This window comes from Capricornis sumatraensis, chromosome 8 (genome assembly GCF_032405125.1).
Source record: "Capricornis sumatraensis isolate serow.1 chromosome 8, serow.2, whole genome shotgun sequence".
NCBI classification, from domain to species: Eukaryota; Metazoa; Chordata; class Mammalia; order Artiodactyla; family Bovidae; genus Capricornis; species Capricornis sumatraensis.
This window is the reverse complement of record NC_091076.1, coordinates 60,756,144-60,777,843: the sequence shown is the minus strand read 5'-3', so window position 1 is coordinate 60,777,843 and position 21,700 is coordinate 60,756,144. Positions and strand designations below refer to the sequence as shown.

General features: G+C 47.6%; 1 protein-coding gene and 1 non-coding gene across 2 annotated transcripts in view; one reads left to right on the top strand and one right to left on the bottom strand.

Annotated features, from left to right (window-relative positions):
- Window positions 1-12,682, bottom strand: part of YPEL2 (yippee like 2) — a 38,288-nt gene extending 25,606 nt beyond the window's left edge. Inside the window, exon 1 of the mRNA XM_068978260.1 lies at window positions 12,516-12,682. Coding sequence (XP_068834361.1) covers window positions 12,516-12,632 — 117 coding nt within the window. The 5' untranslated portion in view covers window positions 12,633-12,682. The remainder of the gene's footprint in view (window positions 1-12,515) is intronic.
- Window positions 12,683-13,628: 946 nt separating this feature from the next.
- TRNAY-GUA (transfer RNA tyrosine (anticodon GUA)) lies at window positions 13,629-13,700 on the top strand. Its single transcript has one exon. It is a non-coding gene; the product is annotated as a tRNA-Tyr (tRNA).
- The last annotated feature ends 8,000 nt before the right edge of the window (window positions 13,701-21,700 follow it).

Below are 21,700 nucleotides of genomic sequence, written 5' to 3'. Positions count from 1 at the left end.
GTTCAGTGGCCACCTCATACTGCCAGTGAGAGCCCAGGCGGCAGTTTTACAGCTTGGGTCCCCACTGCAGCGGGGAGTGGGGGCAGTCGGAGGGCAAGCTGGACACATTTGGCATCTCTTGAAAACCAGGCAAACGGGACAGAAGATGATATGGAAATGCTGGCTTCTCAGCTGCTCCAGACAACCCTCAGGACGGAGTTCCCCACTTGCGCTGCTACCGGCTGCTTCTTCAGACGGGGGGCTTGTTAGGAATCAAAGCTTTCTGGGTGCAAGCTGGGTGAGCGCAAGGCATACGTCTACATGCCACTGTCTCCCCAGTATCTAACAGGTCGGGGGAGCTCACTGAACTCCAAACTGGCAGGGCTTACTTAGTACAGGAGGTTTCACACCGAGCCCTTTTGTTTTTCTGTGTGTGCCCAGGCGTGTCCGACTCTTTGCGACCCTATGGACCACAGCCCGTCAGGCTCCTCTGTCCATGGGATTCTCCAGGCAGGAATTCTGGAGTTGGCTTGTCATTTCCCCAGCCAGGGGATATGCTTCTCTGAGCACGTCAATCGTAAGAGCTGAAGTTACAGTGAAGGCTCTTGGTGGAACCAGTTCTAACAGGGAAGAAAAGGAATTTCCCGGGCCTTCCAAAGTAGATGATTTCCCTTTCAACAACTGTAAATGGTCCCTTCAAAAACCCAAAGGCGTTAGGAGTGAGGGGTAGGGGAGAGTCAGGGCCATCTGCGCTGCCCCCTGTCATCACTGTGGTCTGGAGGGGAGGGAGGTGATGGACTGATGAGATGTTGTTTTTTGCAGCAGCTGGCAGAGCCGTCTCCTCCTCTCTTCCTCCCCACCTCCTCCTCCTCTGAGTCACTGTCCAGCCACCAGCAATAGGCGGGGAGGGGAGGGAATCCGGAGCTGAGGTTCTCCTTGGCAAGACAGCCCTGACCCCAGAGATGGTACTCTGGGTCACCGGGTCAAATCCTCCCCCGGGGAGCTGGCTGAGTGCTTTGGAAAAAAAAGGTACCAGAGATGGTTTTCTTGGTTTTGTTTTTGAAAGATAAGAAAAACAGCATCTCACCCTACCCCCACCGTGAAGCATTACAAGGTGACCCCAGCTGATGAGCAGTTCTGAGCTGCTGCTCACACACTGAGGCCCCGAATGCTCTCCCAGCTGCCTGGGCTGCTGCTGTTATCGCGGTAGTTCGAGGTCTCTGAAACTGCCTGATGTGAGGTTCACAGACAAAATCACACCACCGTGCAGACTGGAGGGGAAGGGGGCAGGGGGCTGGTTTTTCTGTTTAAACTCTAGAGAGGCCTCCCAGCAACCTGCAGGTAAACCCCACCAAGGGCAGGATGGAAGCTGCTGCTGTGGCTGTCAGCTCAGCACAGTGACAGGTGACAGTGACAGGACCTGCATCTCTTTCAGTGCCACTTTCTGTTTGGTTTTTGCTTAGGGCTTCCCCGATGCCTCAGATGGTAAAGAATCTGCCTGCAATGCTGGAGACCTGGGTTCTATCTCTGGGTCTCAGAGTTTTCCCCTGCAGGAGGAAATGGCAACCCACTCCAGGATTCTTGCCTGGGAAATCCCATGGACAGAAGAGCCTGGCTGGCTAGAGTCCACGGGTTGGCAAAGAGTGGGACACCACTGAGCAATTAACGCTTTCAGTTTGCTTAGTGATGTGCAGATAACAACATTTACCGAGCATTTCTGACAGGTCACGCACCATGAGAAGTACTTTATACTGATCACCTCACTTAATGTCCACAAAACAATCTTAGAGACATCTAAGATGAACATGATTCCCATTTTCTCAATGAACACACCGAGACACACAGGAGTTGCTTAGCTACATAACTATTTAGGTGAGGAGGCCAGGTTTGGACCTGGGTAGCCTGACTCAAATGTTACACTGTTAACCACTGAGTTGTGTTGCCTCGCATCATCTCCCGCTGCTATCTTATTAATAGAATCAGATGATGGGGAAGGTGGAAGGAAACTTCTGATCTAATGCCTTGTTTGGATGGATGAAGAAAAAGGAGAGCCTGAGAGAACAGTCTTGCCCAAGATTGCACGGCCTGATCCTGTCCTCCCGGCTGCCAGCGCTCTCCTCCAGGGCTGCCTCTAGCATTTTCGAGCGCCGGTTATGTGGAAGGTGGTAGGTGGTGTGTGCGGCAGGGAGGAGGTGGCAAAGTGCAGAGCCAAGAGGCACTCACTCGGTTTCTCCGGGCCTTGGTTTCCTAACCTGTAGCATGATGAGTAGAACTAGAAAAACCCCGGTTCAAAGCCTCTAATACTCAGAGAGTCTATGACTCCAGGTCATTTAGAATCTTATTAGGAAACCAGAGGATTACACATAAAAGTACAGGTAACCACAAAAATTCAGACCATATTATTACAAGACAGTCATGACTAATTGCTGAATGAACAACCAGGCAGTGAGTACTACTGATGTTCAGTGGAGGGAGAGGATCCTATAGTCAAGGAAGACATCCTAGAAAACACTTTAAGCTGGTATTCAAGAATGAGCAGACACTAGAGAAAAAGAAGGATTCTCCAGGCAAGAAAAATGACAGGAGGGGAAGAGGAATAGGATTGACCACCAATATTAGCAAGACCCAGAAAATAGTCAGTGACAAAGGAGCTACCTAGGTCAAACCATGGTTAAGAGGGCATAGACTCATCTAGACCGGTATCCCATTTTGGACTACCCCATCACCTTAGGCAAGTCACTTAATTCCCACCTTGAAGGGCTGTTGTAAAGTAAGGAGTCCCAAGCACATGGTAGATCTTCAATAAATAATAGTTAACAGCAACAATGTAGATTTTCCATCCTGTGTTTTTTAGGTCACCAATACAACCTCATCTGTAACATTCTTGTGCCCTCCCAGTGAGCCTTACACTTCCATGCACCCCAGAGATCACAGGCTCCTTGAATGTTGTGATCTTTGTAGACGACTTCTCCCTATCCCTAGCACCCAGCCTAGGCCCGGCATGTCATCTGAAACACAAAAAATATTACTGAAGTGAACAATCAGCATGTGATGGTGGATTCCAGTCAGGTCCCAAAATACAAACGACCAAAGAAGCAATGGTGCAGCTTTACCATTCCAGAGACCTCGGGAGTGTGGGCGCTCCAACAAAAAACCATGGGGATGGGGTTCTGCATCCACTGCCTGCTTCCCAGGGAGAGTGCCCTGATGAAGAGTTTGGATTTTCATGAGGAACAAAGCTTGTAATCACCGGTGTCATTCTTGAAGGCCAACACACAAATGCACAGACCAATCTTAGGACTGGAACCTTACAGGCATCTGCAAACCACAGAGTTAATTTTCAGGGTATGCCTCATAGCTCAAGTCAACATTTCCTTTTGGTATTTAAAGCAACCACACAGAAAGGACCGCACTTGAGCAGATTTGTGCTCCAGCTGCCTGCAGTCTGCAGCAAACAACACAAGATGATTCACTTGACTTGATCTCCAGCGGCTCCTTTCATAATAAATTGGTGAGCAATTCTGCTTATGCCCAGATCATTAATTTTCACAGAGTGTAGGACAGGTCTGCCTTCCATCCAAAGTGGGTGACTTCCCGAACTCAATTCCTCTTGTTCGCGGCTATAAAGGATAGAGCGAATTTTTCTAAGCCCTAGAATGCTCACAGCTCTTTCCCAAGCAGTGGTCAACAGTCTGCACCGGATGATCACCATGTGCACGAACCGCCTGCAGTCCACTGCGGTGCGTGTGCACGCGTTTTCCCATGTCTAGTTTCTTCTTCAGTAGTTCAGCTACGACACCATGATATCTGAAGGCTCTGGTCAGGGCATTACTTGCTCAAAAGCCTCCAATGGCACCCAACTGCCAGCAGAATAAAGTCCCAACTTCTCCCAACAACCTGGCTTCAGTCGTATTCACATAGTTTCTCATTATGTTACCCAAAAGGATGGTCCTCCGCCACACCCAGGGCCTTCAACTCTTTGTTCACGACGCTCCTTTTACGAGTCCCTCCCCATCCACTTCCACACATCTAAGTTCTTGCTTCAAGGGACATCTCAGTGTCACTCCTACCAAGTCTTCCCAGAACTTTTGTTTCTAGAAAGATAGACCTCAAGTGGTTTTTTGATCAAGGATCCTTAGAGAACCTAATAAAAGCAATGGAACCCTCCCTAGAAAAACATGCACATATGCAGAATTAAACATACAATTTCAGGGACCCTTTGAAGTCAGTCCAGAGACCCCAGATGTAGAGCCCCTTATTCTGTCTTTCTCTGAGAGAACTAACAAGTTATTTGCACAGATATTCACTGGAAATTGGCCAGTATTTAAGAGCTGTGCCAGGGGCTAGAAACACAAAGATGACATCACAATCATCTTCATGAGTAGTTCACAGGCTACTGGGAGGTATGAATCATTACACTATGATAAATGCTTTAAGATAAACATAAGGTGTGGGATTCCCTGGTGGGCCAGTGGTTACGACGTGGCACTTTCACTGCTGGTGCCCAGGTTCAATCCCTGGTCAGGGAGCTAATATACCATAAACTTTGAGGCACAGCCAAAAAGATAAGAGAGAGAAACAGCACCTAAGATAAACATAAGGTGAAAGACAGTTATTCTACTGTATCTGAAGGGGACTGGTCCATCTCACAGATCAAAAAAAATCCACCTCACAGATCAAAATTCACGGATGCTGAGGTCCCTTATATAAAAATGGCACAGTATTTGCATATAAACTAGTAGATTCAAGTTGGAACCTATGATAAGGAGTTTGGGGACTTCTCTGGTGGTCTAGGGGTTAAGAATTTGCCTTCCAATGCAGGGGACACAGGTTCAATCCCTGGTTGGGGAGCCAAGATCCCATGTGCCTTGTGGCCAAAAAAATAAAATGTAAAACAGAAGCAATATTGTGACAAATTCAATAAAGACTTTAAACATCTTCCGGACCCAGGAATTGAACCAGGGTCTCCTGCATTGTAGGCGGATTCTTTACCAACTGAGCTACGAGCCACCAGGGAAGCCCGCTATATATATATAATTCGTTAAATTGTTCTAAGGGGGAGAAAAAGGGGGGGGGTGAATGGCTTATCTGCCTGCCAATGCAGGAGACACTGGAGATGCAGGTTCAGTCCCTGGATTGGGAACACTCCCTGGAGTAGGAAATGGCAACCCATTCCAGTATTCCTGCTTTGAAAATTCCATGGATAGAGGAGCCTGGCAGGCTATAGTTCATGAGGTCGCAGAGTTGGACACGTGCGTACATGCACGCACGCACGCGCACACACACACACCCCCTCCATAACTAGTACCGTGTGCCACCACCCCACAATACATATTTTGTATTCATGCAATAACAGAACACAGCCAATGAAACAGATGACCAAGTTACAGGCACAGCCCCCACTGCCATCACCCACGTGTACCAGAGGCCTCTGATATCCAGTGAAGGTGGTTCCAACTCTGAACAATTATGCTATACAAATTATACCAGCCTAATTTATGATTTATCTTACCCTGAACTGATTCAATTTCTGCCTCATGGGGAGAAGATACGGTAAGAGATTATATTTTACAATCTCTTTCCACCAAGAAACACTATAACCACGTTCCTTTGTTTGGAGATTTGCTGTATAGACATGGTTCACCTGTCACCCCTTCCTGGGTGGTCAACAGCTCATCTGCAACTCCACCCCCACCCCACACAGCTCCCCCGCCCCTCCTCCCGCACCCCCCACCCCTGCAAGTACTAACACTTCATTAGTAGGAGATTAGTGCTTTCAAAGATCAAATAGTTGAGCAAAAGAAGCTTTAGGTTGGATATGTGATTCTCTTTACAAAAGCAAAATTGATTGTGTCTTTAAACTGGGGTATTGGTGTATGTTGGAACACTTCCATAATTTATCACTTCTGCCTTTACTGCGCCTCAGAAATGCTCTTTAGGAAACTGACAAACATGTGACAATGTTTTGCAAACATTGCAAAAGAAGCAAAGGCACCTGCTATTTGGCATGGGTCCCGAAATGGCGATTGTTCTCAACCCTTTTGTTTCTTAAAACCCATCAATCACTCTGGCCCTGGGTCTCCACGATTTTAGAAACAAAAAAGGACATTTTTAATGAGACAGACATTTACATGTTTATACGCAATCTGCCTTTTCCCCCTCCTGCTAGAATGGAAAACAAATTTTACTAATTTTTTTTTTTTGTCAAAAATAACTGTCATCCCTGGATCCCAAAACTGCTTAACTAATAAAATTACAATTTGACATATTTTGCAAATTAGGTAAGCTCACAGAAATATCTTCAAGACCCATGTTTTACTGCACGTGTTCTTTAGGAATTATGCCATTTAACGTGACATCGCGGTCACTAATACAACTCATGCAATCCACTGCTCATTATAACATTTTCCAGGGCACTTAGAGAAAAAGAAATGTGTATTTTTTTTTTTCTTTTTTAGAAATTCTGTTCCTGTATTTATTTTTCACATGAGGTTTTCAGGACAAAAATAACTGCATTAACATTTTGGAGAGTTAGTTTTATTACATGTTGAAGACAAGCTGGCGGGTGGTAGGAACGAAGAGAGACATGTCCTTGACAGGTAGAGTTATAGGACTGGACGGTACCCCGCTTTTGTCCACAATCTCTAAGTCGTCACTGTGTTTTGGGAGTCACTGGTGTAGAATGCTAGTGCGGAGAAGCGGCGGTGGCTGAGTGGGCCTCTCAGCTGCCACCAGGTCGATACAGGACTTCAGAGCATCTTCGTCCCTGCCACTTTTCTCAGTGATGCTGCATGTAGTGTCTAGGCAGGAAGGAAAAACCCAAAGGCCACCACTGTGAGCCCAAAGGAACCCCACAGGGAACAAAAAGAACCTGCCTCCTAATTAGGCTGCAGCCTCACACGGAGGCCCAGCTGCTCACATGCAGAGCAGTGGACGGGGGTGAGGTGGAGACTGGGCTGGTCACGGAATTACCAGCTTCCGACACCTTCCCTCTAAGGACCCAGGGCGCTAAGAGCAACTTATGTCCTGGAATGAAGTCAACGTGCCCAAAGTGGGTTCACGGGAGATTAGTCCAATTCATCATTCTTAAGTGGCCTCCTTGCCAGGCCATCCAAGGGCCAGCAGGAAGGAGGTGAGGGAAGGACGAAAGAGTTTTTCAGGAAAGGCTTTGTGAAGATCCAGGTTGCCGGAATAGATAGTACCCACTGAAGTGAGCATTAGATTGTTTTCAATGGGGGGGCAACTGCTCTGATGGAAACTATTATTATTTTATAACCAAAGTGTATTTTTATACTGTGACTTGCACCATTAAGTGAGAAACAACAGCGTGAGCAATTCCTCATGCCAACTCAAAATACCTATGAGTGCAAACACTTCAGCATTTAGACCACAACACCCCCTAAGAAAGCAATTGTAGGAGGCCTCAGCACATTCCCTAGATAGCTCTGTCATCGATTCAAGAAGCAGCACCCCCTCCCGGCACCCCCCCCCCACCCCCAGCATCCTACAGAGCAAATGCTGTTACCTTTCTGCCAACACACACAGCTTTGCTGTCCTCTTCTTAGCCTTGCAAATCCAACTCCTGTGTTCCACGTTCTAAAGCAAAACTATCTTGGTATAAAGTCAATTTGCTTAGTGTCAGGCAGTAACAATCCTGTCCACCCATCTCCTTGCCTTTTAGTTTTTTTTGTTTTTTGGGGGGATATCAAGGCCAAGAGAAGCAAAGGGACAACTTTATATTTGCATAGAGCTTTGTGATTTGCAAACCACCCACACATCCATGATCTCATCCAGTCTCATAACAACCTAATGAGGTAAACCTGCTCCCCCAACACTCAAATAAGGTAGGGCTACATCCTAGGGCTGTTAGGGCCATGGCACGAAGGAAGCACGCAACAAGTGCTAACTACTGGCCATAGACACAGCAAATATTACTCATTTTATTGGTGAGAAATTGAGACTCAGAGGTTAAACAGCTGATTCCAGGCAATGAGGCCTCTAGGAATCTAGAGAGAGCTGGGAAGTCAGAAAGCCTAGTGCAGGAGTCTTTCCACCACCGTATCAATACAGACCCTAACTGTTTAAAACCTGACAACTACACATCCCCATGGAGGCTTAGCTACGTTGATAAGAAGGAAGCCTGAAGTCCCGATTTTGTTCCCAGCTCTCCGCTAGCCCCTGAGCTTTAGTTCTCTGTACCTTTGTGTCGCCTTCTCCATAATGAAGGCAGACTCACTTAAAACAAAACAAAAACCCAAACAATGGAATGTCAAGCTTCCAGATGAAAGGCTCTATTTCAAGGACAAAGTATCATTTAATTACACTGCTGCTCCAGTTAGTTGCTTCCCAGCTCCTAACTCCCACTGGGTGGATTCTGAAACCGCATAGGAGATTATGTCAAGAGGGGAGAACAGGAGAAACATTCTCTCCCTGAACTTTCTTAAATGGAAGAGAGAAACAAAATGAAAAGAAAGGCCTATTTTCCAGGGAGGGGGCTGGGGCAATGATCTTTCCGTTAAGCAGACTTGCATAAGAAATCTATAGATTATTTAACACCGGGGGTGGCTGTGGAATGAAATAAAGGAATCTTTGTGCGATGCCAGCCACAGTTCCCTCGCTCTCCCCGCAGTCAGGAATTTAACCCAGCTCTTTAAATCATCAAGCCCCAATGCGCCCCATCTGTGCACCGGTTGTAGCCAATGAAACTGAAGCCTGTGCTGCTGACTTTGGCCTGGACTTGTGAAGGAGGCTTTCTGCCCCAAAACGGGGCAGGAAAGAGGACATCAAGTCTTTTTTGCTCATCACTTGTCTTCTCCCAAGGCTCAACAAGAGCCATCCCTCTGTTTATCTGATCATTTATTGAGCTCTTGACGTGGGCCAGGTTCTGACCCAGAGATACAAAGCTCGTAGGATACGGCTCCAGGAGGAAAAGGATGTGTAAGAGCTCCTGGGAGAGAGGAAGGAGGTAAAGAAAAATGATAGTCTACTGGTTAAGACTCTATGCTTCAGAAATGCGGGGGTTATGGGTTCAATCCCTGGTCGGGGAACTAAGATCGCATAATAGTGTGCAGCATGGCCAAAAAAAGAAAAATGGGTGCTCCTGGCTGAGGCCCAGAGGCCTGAAATACCCCTATCCGCATATCCAGGGAAATGCTGCTGGATATGGAAGAGGTTAGAACATTAAGCAAGGAACCCTAACTCTAAAGCTAGGCTCTGCCAGATCATCTAAGGCCATGAAAAAAGTTAGTGAGACTGCAGGTATGCAAGCAAGTAAGGCTTTGAAGGTTGAACTTTATTCTAACTTCAGGATTTTAAGCAGAGGACCTGCAACACCTGATTTACAGTTTGAAAAGATCCCTGTGGCTCTTCTCGAAAATGTGCTGTAAGGTGCATGAGTGAAAGTAAGGCGGCCAGCTAACGAGCTCATTGCTGGAGTCCAGACAAGGGAAGATGGTGAAAACTGGCCAGATTTGAAATTTCTTTTTTGAGGGCAGAGCTAACAGGACTTACCTGTGGATTAGATATGGGGACTGGGTGCAGGGGGAGGGGGGAAAGGGGGGCAGTAGTAAGAAAGGAATCAACGATAACCCTTTGGCTTAAAACTCAGCATTCAGAAAGCTAAGATCGTGGCATCTGGTCCCATCACTTTATGGCAAATAGATGGGGAAACAATGGAAACTCACAGACTTTATTTTGGGGGGCTCCAAAATCACTGCAGACGGTGACTGCAGCCATGAAATTAAAAAGACACTTGCTCCTTGGAAGAAAAGCTATGACCAACCTAGACAGCATATTAAAAAGCAGAGAGATTACTTTGCCAACAAAGGTCCATCTAGCCAAAGCTATGGTTTTTCCACTAGTCATATATGGGTGTGAGACTTGGACTATAGAAAGCTGAGTATCAAAGAATTGATGCTTTTGAATGGTGTTGGAGAAGACTCTTGAGAGTCCCTTGGACTGCAAGGAGATCCAACCAGTCCATCCTAAAGGAAATCAGTCCTAAATATTCATTCGAAGGACTGATGCTGAAGCTGAAACTCCAATACTTTTGGCTACCTGATGTGAAGAACTGACTCATTGGAAAAGCCCCTGATGCTGGGAAAGATTGAGGGCAGGAGGAGAAGGGGATGACAGAGGATGCGATGGTTGGATGGCATCACTGACTCTATGGACATGAGTTTGAGTAAACTAAGAGAGTTGGTGATGGACAGGGAAGCCTGGCATGCTGCAGTCCATGGGGTTGCAAAGAGTCAGACATGACTGAGCGACTGGACTGAACTAGAACATTAAGCAAGGAACCCTAACTCTAAAGCTAGGCTCTGCCAGATCATCTAAGGCCATGTGCACCAGGCCAAAGAGGTAAGACATCAACTCTGAAGGCCATTACCACCCCCACAGACTCCCTTCTGCTCACCTTACAAGGCCCAGCTCAAATTTCTTCCAGAAATTCTTCCTGAACACGCTCAAAGTCATTGTCCTCTGTTCTTTGAGAACTCAAGACTTGAGTTCTTGGACAACCAGTATGCATCTCAACTTCTCCATCCATATAATATATGACTTGCATCACCTACCTCAAAGGCGTCTTAGGAGGGATGAGTGAGATACTATTTATACAGTGTTAGGCAGCAGTCCTTTGTACTCTGAAGGTATCTAACACACAGTTACCTCCATTTCTTAGGACACACAGCAACTCTCCCTGAAGTTAAAAAGACATCTTGGCTTCCTCTTTCTCTGGAGACTTCCAGGAACAGGACAACTCACATGTTTTTCCCCCTCCAAGCTTGCAGGCCCCCTTCCAAAGCAAAGAGGACTGACTACTTTTCTCTCCTCTCAGTGACACAGCCTCCCCGCATCCAAACCTCCAGACTCAGGGGCTTCCCAGAAGATCCAAGAGGAATCAGAGAGAAGATGAGTCGGTTGACAGGGGAGGAAGCTATAGACTGGCCAGAACACGAGGGGGCACCGAGGAGCGTGAACAGCAGAGACCTAGAGGAGAGCAGGTGGGCCCGGGGCCTGGCCTCCAAGGGCTCCGGGGTGACCCCCGAGCCTGGGAGGGGCCTCGAGGAGCAGTTCTGGCCGCAGCCCTGACTTGAGGACCGTGGCCACCAGACACAGCTCTTGGAGCGGCTCCTCCGCTTCCTGTCAGGCCGGCCAGCTGGACGGCACCGCTCCGTGCCTGCCGGACCTCCCTCCCTCCCTCGGGCAGGGGCTACCGAGCCAGAGGCGGGGAGCGGGGCGCCATCTTTTCTAGCACTTCTTGGAAACAGATCAAAACACTGTTTTTTTTTCCTTTTTACTTAGTCTGAGTTAGCACAAAAGTTTTGCTCTTTTTTTTTTTTACTTCAAGGATATGAAGTCTATGTTCTAGAAGTGTGAAAGTGAAAGTGGTGTTCTTAGTCGTGTCCGACTCTTTGCAACCCTGTGGACTGTAGTCCACCAGGCTCCTCCATCCATGGAATTCTTCAGGCAAGAACACTGGAGTGGGTAGCCATTCTCAAAGAATGCTTTTTTTAAAAAAATTAGAGGCTAATTACTTTTCAAAATTGTGATGGTTTTTGGCACGCATCAACATGTAGGAGCATCAGGGACACGTATGTCCCCTTCCTCTTGAACCCCACTCCCGCCTCCCTCCACAGCCCACCCCTCGAGGTTACCAGGAACACTGGCTTTGGGGTCCCTGCCTCACACACGGAACCAGCTCCCACAGGCCACCTACAAAGGGACAAGCCCCCCTGAGCTCCTCTTCCTTTTCATGCAGCCTAGCGAAGCTGTTTCTCCTCCCTTGGGAAGTTAGAGCCAGGAGGGAGGGAGCACCCTGAGAATGCTGCTTGCAGGAGCCGGGGTCTGGACTACCACAGGGACACTCGGTTGTTTGTTATGAATAATAATCCCCCACCCCAGCTTTAGGGAGCGGTTGCCAAGGCTCCTCAGGGAAAATGGGGTTCCCGTCTTTCTTCTGATTGTGATCAAATGTCATGCCATGTTACCTCATGTAGAAGCCTTACAGGGACCCACAAACCAGTGTGTCAGCTCTTCACCAAGCCACTTGTGATTCACCCAAAGGTCACCCACTTTAGTAACTAAATCATCTGGTAACTGTCCCTGGGAGCTTAAAAAGCAATATTCCCTCTCTCATTTCAGCCATTAACTGCCCTTACCTTTCTCTCTCCTACCTACCACTTTTCTTAGAAGTCCTTTCCAGGCAGGCAGCCCCCTACGGTGAGTTCATCTGCCAACCCAGGCCAGGCCACCTGGGTGCAAGGCTTCAAATCACTCCTTGGCCCCTCTCCCCACGACCTGGGGATGTCAACAGGGATGACACCCACTTTCCACAGTTACAGATTAAACTAGTACTGTATCCCCCCAACTCCGAGTTCTTTCTTAGTTTTGAGTGAGACGGCCACGCAGATCTGCCCTCCCTGGACAAAAGGAGGAATACGAACGTCCCGGGCCCTTTGGGAGAGCTTGTCCACGTCTGCAAACCCGGAAGCCCCCTCCCCCGAGGTCGGCAAGGAAGGCCTCCAGCGAACATGTACCTTGGAAATAAGTTCGTCATGATTGGCCAAGTGGGCTCTGCAGTGAATGCAGCTGTAGGTCCGGTGGCAAGAAGGCAGATAAGCCTGGAAAGTCTTGGATCTGGTCATCTTCACCATTGGCGCTGAGCCGGGGGTGAACTCTGGGGTGGCCCACGAGGCACTCCCACAGGACGGGTCGCACGGGAAACACCGGAAGACGCAGGTAAAGGCCGTGGTTTGGCGGGGGGTGGGTGTGCGGCAGGCTCCACACACTGGTGATGTCTTCAGAGGAAGGACCCTCAAGCAGAGGTCTTGGGCTGGTTCTCAGCAGCCTGCAGGGCCAAGATAAGCAACCATCATTAGCTAGATGGAGCCGGGCTTCCTCTAGAGCCAGCAGAGTCCAACTGCCACCTGAGAGAGGGCAACACTTACAGCATAAAATGATCCCCCTTCTGTGTTCTTACATTGTGCCAAGATGCCCAGTGGGTAAGAAAGAAACCAGGGGAGATCCCACTGTTGCTGCAGTTCTAGCGCTGGAGATTCAGTGTAGCCTCAGGGCTCTCAGGAGCTACCCTGCCAATGTCCAGCAAACTGGCACGATCACCACCCCCCAGGTAGCCCTAGACATGGTGGTTGTTTCATCGCTAAGTTGTGTCCGACTCTTTTGCAACCCCATGGACTGTGGCCTGCTGGGATCCTCTGTCCATGGGATTTCCCAGGCAAGAACACTGGAGTGGGTTGTCATTTCCTTTCTCCAGGGGATCTTCCCGACCCAAGGATCAAACCTGCATCTCCTGCATTGTAGGCGAATTCTTTGATGAGGGAAACTCACAGCTATAGAAAAGGCCAGGCTTAAAGACATGCCACCTACAGCCCCACGAGAGTCCCGTTTTCCTGATCCAACCAAGATAAATGACTTTCCTACAGTCAACAATCACAAACAGATTTGTATTCATCTCCAAATGCCAGGAGTCCTCCAGCAGTTGAAATCACCATCTGAAGAGGCAACAAACCCCAAGTCTCTTTTGCGTATAAAGGAAACACAGGATACAAAGGATCAAGTTCCCAACCAAGAGGATCCCTCATGGCCAGGCAGTCCTTTTGAGAAATGATTCTCCTTGTAATATAAGGGCTTCCCTGGTGGCTCAGACAGTAAAGCGTCTGCCTGTAATGCAGGAGACCCAGGTTCAATCCCTGGGTTGGGAAGATCCCCTGGAGAAGGAAATGGCAACCCACTCCAGTATTCTTGCTTGGAGAATTCCGTGGATTGAGGAGCCTGGTAGGCTACAAGTCCACAGGGCCTCCAAGAGTTGGACACGACTGAGCGAGTTCACTTAGCTTCGCTTCTCTTTGTAATACCTTGCCCAGAAGGAGATGCTCAGCGCATTTGTTTTTAACCAAGTAAAATGACGGCAACTAATGGCAGAATCAGACTCCTGCATCTCAAATTTACAATAACAGTGAATCTGACCAGAATTTCTCTTCAACATTCAAACTTTCCATTACTCACCACACAGTAGCAAGCACTTCTCCTACCACAGCCTCAGCTTTGTGATTCTCATGGGGAACAAGGACACAAAGAGGGGTGGCTCCCGGGGTATGTCCAGTTAAAGGTCTGAGGGCAAACCCCAAGCTCTGAGACCCACTCTGCTTCTCTGTGGCTCACATACCTGAGGCTTCTGGATCTACCTATTTCCTGGGCTAACACTCTTCACAAACGGGGGTGGTGTTCCCACTTGCCTACCTCCCAGGAGAGCCAGAGTGTTAATTAACGCCTGCGTCATGCTTTGAAGATAAAATTATTTAGAGACACGGGGGAGGAAGACAAACAATCTCAGATCTTCCTTGCTGCATTATGCCTGGGATCCATCTGGATGTTCGGACAAAGCCCGCCAATCACAGTCTTTTCCCTCTAAACCTCCACTGGAACCAAAGCTTCAGCAGGAAAGCCGCCCTCCTCCCTGGCATCCTTCCCGCTGCAGCGTCCCTGCAGGCCTCTATGCCCCTGGGGCACTCTATAGCCTCCTGAGTGGCTAACACCCCGGGCCAGCACTAGGCTCAAGGACAGCAGTGGTCACCATCTCTCGCCCTGCATGTCCCTTGAGAGCTGAGCCAAGTAAGCTCCACATCCAGAGTGACCAAGTGGTCACCTGAAATGTCCAACTGCTGAAGGGGTTCAGACCTAGAGGGGCCCAGGCACAGGGTCTTGGCTGCTTGAGTCTCCCACCGCTAATTTTAAAGAGGAGTAATCGGGGTCTTCCCTGGCAGGACACTGGCTGAGACTTGGCGCTCCCAATGCAGGGGGCCTGGGTTTGCTCCCTGGTCAGGGAACTAGATCCTACATGCCGCAACTAAAAAGAACCCATGTGCAGCAACTAAGACCTGGCACAGCCAAATAAATCTTAAAAAAAAAAAAAAAGTCATCAGATTAAACAGCATCATAGAAATACTTGAAGAATATGGGAGGGGCAGGGGTAAGAGGGGCTTCCCAGGTGGCTCCAGTGGTTAAAAAAAAAAAAAGAAAAAGAAAACCTGCCTGCCAACACAGAAGATGTAAGAGATGAGGGTTCAATCCCAGCATCAGGAAGATCCCCTGGAGATGGGCACAGCAACTCACTCCAGTATTCTTGCCTGGAGAACCCCATGGACAGAGGAGCCTGGTGGGCTACAGTCCATGGGGTCGCAGAGAGTCGGACACGACTGAAGCGACTCAGCACACGTGCATGGATGGCGGTCAGAATTCACCTCAGCTTTGCCTCGGCGTGCGGCCTGGCCATAACAGGAGACAACACGACCCCCTGGATCAGAGCCCCCGCATCTCACCCTAAGCTTACTCTGCAAACGCTAAGGTGAGTGGTCCAAACCAAAGCCCACGGTGGACCAAGGCTGTTGGCTGTTGAAGTGTTACAGGGGGTAGAAAGGGCCAAGGACCCTGCTTGGGGTTCCCTGAAAGATCCTAGAACTTTGCAACACTCCTGTGTCGTTCTCAGGAATGGCAGCATTTCCAGGAAAGGAAGTGGTGAAAGGTCAGGGGGTAGGGGTCAGGAACAGGAAAGCCAGGGCAGGGGAAGCAGGCGGGAGGCTTGCCCCAGGCCAGGAGCTCCTGAAGGCCAGGGCCCCCGCTGCCCAGTGGAGAGCAGGAGGAGCACCAGCTGGCCTGTCCGCCTTTTATCCAAACTTGCGGGAAGGCGAGGAAACAGTGAGCCCTGGCTGCCAGTCTGGGTTTACAGAGCAGCCCCAGAGTCTGTTTCCTTACACACGCAGACGGCTTCTGAATTATGCATTTCCCCAGAGCAGAATTATTTCTTTTCTCACTTCTCTTCTGTAGGAAACCCCCCCAAAAAAGTTCACAGGCAGGGATTTCTGGTTTTGCTCAGCTTCAAATGTGAATCTCAAAACTTACGCAAACCTTTGGAGAAACTGGCATTCACGGTCTGCATTAATCAGGCATGCGTCACATACGAACACATTCATCCAGCACAGAACTTAAGAAGAGAAAAATGGACTATGCAAGCAACATCACAGGCTGCCTGGTGCTGGAAAAGCCCCGAACAGCCTTGGACTTTGCTCTACAGTTGCTCTGCTCCTTGCAAAGTCTCCACTCATTCCTAGGAATTGACAGGAACCCACAAAAGGTGACTCCTTCCCCAAGACAGAAAGAAAGAAAAAGTGGCTTGCTGAAATATGAACCTTGTTCAACTGCTGCAGGGCAAACGAGAAGGAATAAGAGGGGGAAAGTGGAAAGCAAGGTGAAGGAGGATCAAGAGCTGGGTCCTTGAGCCTGAGAAGAAAGGAAAGAATGGGCTGAGTCAGAAAAAGTGAAGAGCTGGAAACCAAAAAATAATCACCACTTACTGTCTCCTCCCCTCTTAAGGCCGAATATTAAAAGCTGCTTCTTTAAAAAGGAGTCAGTTTTTTAAAAGGAAGTAAAAAGAAGTCAGTTGTTAGGAAGGAAGATGAAATAGCTTTGTTTTTGTTTTTTTTTAAGGAAGAAATTAAGGCTACAGGGCTCTAGAGCTCACCACATTTTAATCTCTGGACTCCAGTATCTGCTAATGGGGCCACAGGCTCCATGGGGCTTCCTGAGTCCACCTTGCTGAACACATTGTGGAGTTTAAATTGATTTCCAACAATAATCAAATGAGCTCAATATTTAAAAGCCTCAGGGCACGCGTACAAATTAAACACCATTTTAAGCGAAGTAATAATCCATCACAGTGGAAATTAAAGGGAGATTTGCTACCACCTCCAGCTGGCCCCTGCTGGTCGGTGTGGAAAGAAAAGATGTGAACTATTATGATTAAAAACAAAGACCTCAGATACACCACGCTGAGAGCCAAACTCACAGGGAGCACACAGCGAACCTAGACATCCCACCTCATGGACTGGGCTTTTCCACCAGAAGCCACAACTGCAGGTGGAACTCAAAACAGAACCTTCTGCATGTCCCCAGGAGGGAGGGGAAGGAGGTCCCGAGCCCTCTGGTCGAACAAGGCTGCTCCCCTCCCAGCCACAGGACAGGACCACCCCGAGGTGTGCGTCAGTGCTGTCGCTTCTTCGTGGGGTGTTGTTCTGGAGGAAGGCAGGCAAAGACTGCCTGGAAAAGAAGTGGGCTCTGCAATCAGAAACCGGTGGTAGGGGACTTCCCTGGTGGTCCAGCGGTTAAGACTCCCTGCTTCCAATGAAGTGGGTGTGGGTTCAATCCCTGGTCGAGGAACTAAGATCCCACAGGCTGGCCAAAAATATAAATTTAATAAACTAAAAATAAAATCGTGAAAATGGTAAACTAAAAAGAGAGACTGGTTCTGCTCCACTGTAGCTGAGTGACTGTGGCAAGTTATTCAACTCCTCTTACCCCCAGCTTCCCCAATTCTAATAAAACCGACATACTCAGGGTGAGGAGGATCAAATGAGAGGATCAAAGTACATGCATAGTGCTGGCACACAAAACACCAAAACTGCAGCTATTACTATTTTTAGTGGTTGATGAATTAGGGAAAAAAAAAAAAAGATGCTGCTGCTTCAAAAGAAGAAAAAGAAAAAGGAGGCCAGAGAGTTCAGAGACAGACATGGTTTTCCTGCCGCTTCATTAGGACTGTCTAGCTTGTCTTCGAGCAAGGTAGATGGTATCATTGGGATCATTGGGACGACATTTCTCTAAACTAGAAATCTCCTCTCAAGGTGGTGAGCACACTGGAGGAACCGCAGCAGTGTTCCTTCCCCTAGAGGGGCGATTTCCCTCGTGGCCATGCTCAAAGGCCCTAAAGCACTGCCAGGAACACAGCATCACTGATGCACACAGCCCTGGCAGGCAGCTGAGTCGCCTTCCCCCTTAAACCCACCTTCTGCATTTCAGCCAGTGTTAAGTATTTAAAAAGCAGATTTGACCACCTCACCACTTTCATGTCCTTCATAAAGGCAATACGAGGCAGTGGGTGAACAGATGAATTTGGGTATTTAACTGAAATTTTAAAAAAAAACAACCAAAACACTTAGTTCAAAAAGATCTATGTACCCCTATGTCCACTGCAACAGCATTTACAACAGCCAAGATATTGAAGCAAAGTGTGTTCATTGATGGATGAATAAAGATGTGGTGTATATATAATATATATATTTATTTATATACACACACAATAGAATATTACTCAGTCATAAAAATGAATGAAATCCTGCCATTTGCAGCTACATGGTTGCACTTGGAGGGTACTGTGCAAGGTAGAATAAGTCAGAGAAAAACAAACACCATATGATGTTACTTATATGTCTAAAAACAAAGCAAACGAACCAACATAATAAAACAGAAACAGTCACAGATACAGAAAACAAACTGGTGGCTGCCAAAGAGGAGAGGTGTGGGGGCACAAATAAAACAGGTGAGATACAAACTTCCAGCAATAAAATACATGAGTCATGAGGATGAAATGTACACACAGAGAATTCAGTCAACAATACGGTAATAACTTTGTATGGTGACAGGTCTTGCTGTGGTGGTCACTTCATAATGTATAAAAATATTAAATCACCATGTTGTATACCTGAAATTAATATCATATTGTGCAATATGTAATTAATTACAACCCTATTTTAAAAAAAGGGTTTTGGGAACCAGACTCCGAGGATTTCAAATCTCAGTCCAATAATTTATTAGCTGTGTGACCTTTAACTCTCTGGACCTTGCTCTCTTCATCAAAATCTAGGAACACTAATAATGACCTCATAAGGGTCTTGTGAGAATTAACTAAGCTAAAACCTATAAAGTACTTAACATATGTACCTGGCACATAGTAAAGAAAGAAAGAAAGTGAAGTCGCTCAGTCGCTCCTTCTCCAGGGGATCTTCCCAACCCAGGGACTGAAACCGGGTCTCCTGCATTGCTGGCAGACTCTTTACCAACTGAGCCACCAACGGAAGCTGTCTATCTATATATAAATGCATATATACATATATACATACATATATATATATCTGTTGAGGTTACAGCTTAACCATTTTCCAGCTTTTCCATCTTATAGTTATTGTAGGCCCTAAAGGAGGAAATGGCAACCCACTCCAGTCTTCTTGCCTGGAGAATCCCATGGACAGAGGAGCCTAGCGGGCTATAGTCCATGGGATCGCAAAGAGTCAAACACAACTAAGCACGGATGCACTTATTGTAGCAACTATTAGGAATCCTAAGGAGGATTTCATGCTGGCTTTAAGGACAAGAGGGTAGGCGCATGACTGACTAGCTTGTTCCAGGAGGAAAGAGAGAAGACCCAACTGGAGGCAATAAATAGGCTGCAGCGGAAAGGGGACAGGTGAGCCATTCTGGGACTGGAGACAGAGAAAACGAAGAGACAGAATGGCTGTGGAAAACCTCTGTCCCAGGAGATACTCCTCTCTCTTCCCCTTTTTCCTGATCTCAGCAGAATCCTCGACCCTGACCCGGGAGCAGGGGGGCCCAGTTTCCCTGGGCTGCCACCTGAGAGAAGTGGGTGGTGGTACCTTCCCCTGGCGAGGAGGACAGGATCAGAGATGGACTTGGATTTTCTGTCTTGGTTCTTCTCACTAGCTGCATCGCCACTGGGCAAGCTGCCTGAAAGAGGCTGACAGTGCCTACCTCGTGGGGGAGACAAAAGCATCAAATGACATAATGCAAGCGAAGCATTCAGCAGAGCACCTGGCATGTGGCTGGTACTCCGTAACCTTGATAAGCTGCGATCATCCTCACCAGCAAGAGAGAAAAAAACGCAGGAACCCTTCCTGTCCACAAGACCCGAATGAGCGGTACTCCTGTCTGCCAGGTTGACTCACGGTGGTTAGAGGGTTAGGCCTAAATTAATCCACTTAAAGGTATACTGTGGTTTAAGCAGGTTCTGGTGGCTTAGCCGGGGATCTGACATTACTGCTGTGTCACTGTGAACAACAGACCACTCCATCACTTCATGCAATGAAGTTACCTCTGCCGTCTGCACTGACTCTACTAATCCCAGGAGGGGGCTGCTACTGAAAACCTTACTGAAACTCTGCATTAAAACTGCCACAAGCTGATGTGCAAGGCACGTGGGAAAAACAATGCTATCACTTCATGGTTAACCCCTTTATACCTCTAAACTCAGGTGGTACTTTAAATCCATCTAGTTGATGAAAAAAATAAATATATAAACAAATCATTTGGATATATTCAGGAAAACACTCTTTCATAAGTAAAACCAACCATTCATCTCTATGTTGGATACAGGGTCTAGTCTTGATTTCAGGGGGATTATCTGTCAGATGATAATCCTACATGATCTCTAGGATTCCTTCAGCTCTTAAAATCCTGATTTCATGTTGCAATGATGTCTCTGCCAGCTGAACCCTGCCCCCAGAGGAAAGTGCCCACCCGCCAACCTTCTGTTTCGTGAGGTCACAGAAACACACCAGCCTCACAGAGTCCACTGGCTGGACAGTGCTTTGCAACATCTGTTACCACACGGCCCTTAGTTCAGCACTCTGCCTGGGAGGCCCCCATGTGAGGCTTACATCTGTTAGAACACCTCCATAGAGAAGAGGCACTTCCTCTTGAATATTCTGAAACTTCCAAGTAATTTACTAGTCATTACATACAAATAGCTGTTGCTAGCTGGCTAAGAAGAGATCAGATATTACTTTGGGTTGTTTCTACAGTTCCAACCAAATATGATCTGTCTGAAGATTCCTTACCAAGCACATTTGGCTCAGGTTCATTGATGGCTTCCTTCTTTTTCTTATACAACACCAAGATCCAAAAAGGATTTAAGGGGGCTTTACAAAAGCACAAATCATACAATGCTATTAAAATAAATTAAGAAATTAGGGTCAGAAGAATTAACACAAAGAGAGTTAGGACACAAACACACGCTATTAAATTGCTAAAGATTTACTGAATTTCAACTGCAAATTTGGCTTTGAGCTCCCCAGGAACCAAGGCAGGAAAAGAAAATACCAGCCGTTAGATGTTTTGTATTTTCTATGAAATAAAAGCATCTTGGTTGTTCAGGATACAGATTCTCTGAGAGATGTTTCTCTCCTGGGTGGTCACAGGAGACAATGAGCAAGCCAGGGGATAGAGCTCCAGTGCACCAGCCCTTTCCACCCTGGAATTCTCTTGCAAGACTTTCTCAGAGGCCTTTCCATGAAAATGGACAGCGTAAGGAACACTGAAGGGCGATTCAGTAACTGGGATTCTACACGGGGTCAAATGAGGGCGGCCCAAGAACGTGGCTTTCGGATGGTCTGGCTGGATCCAGCGATATCGACTCTCCGGAGGAATGGGAGAGCTACACAGCCTTCTGGCAGCGCTCCACGAATATCATTTATCACAACCAGGCTTTTGAGTAACAAAAATATGGGCAGCCTGCAACATGCCAAGTCCAAACACTAATACTTTTGAATGCTAGCACTTATTTGGCCCTGGTGCTGCATTCAGCTCTCTCGTTGGGCTGTTTTTTCCCCTGAAACTCTCCCTTACGGGCCTCCTCTTGCCTCTCTGAGCCCGTCTCCCTGGCAGCTCTTCCATCCTCCTCCTCCTTGGAGGAGCTTCCACCATATGCCTACCTGCCTGCCCTCCCCCCACCCCCTCCAGCATTCTCATCCACACTCAAGCCTTCTAAATACCTCTCTGGATTCCTTTCTTTCTTTCTTTAATATTTATTTATTTTTATTTATTTGGCTGCACTGGGTCTCAGTTACAGGATCTACTT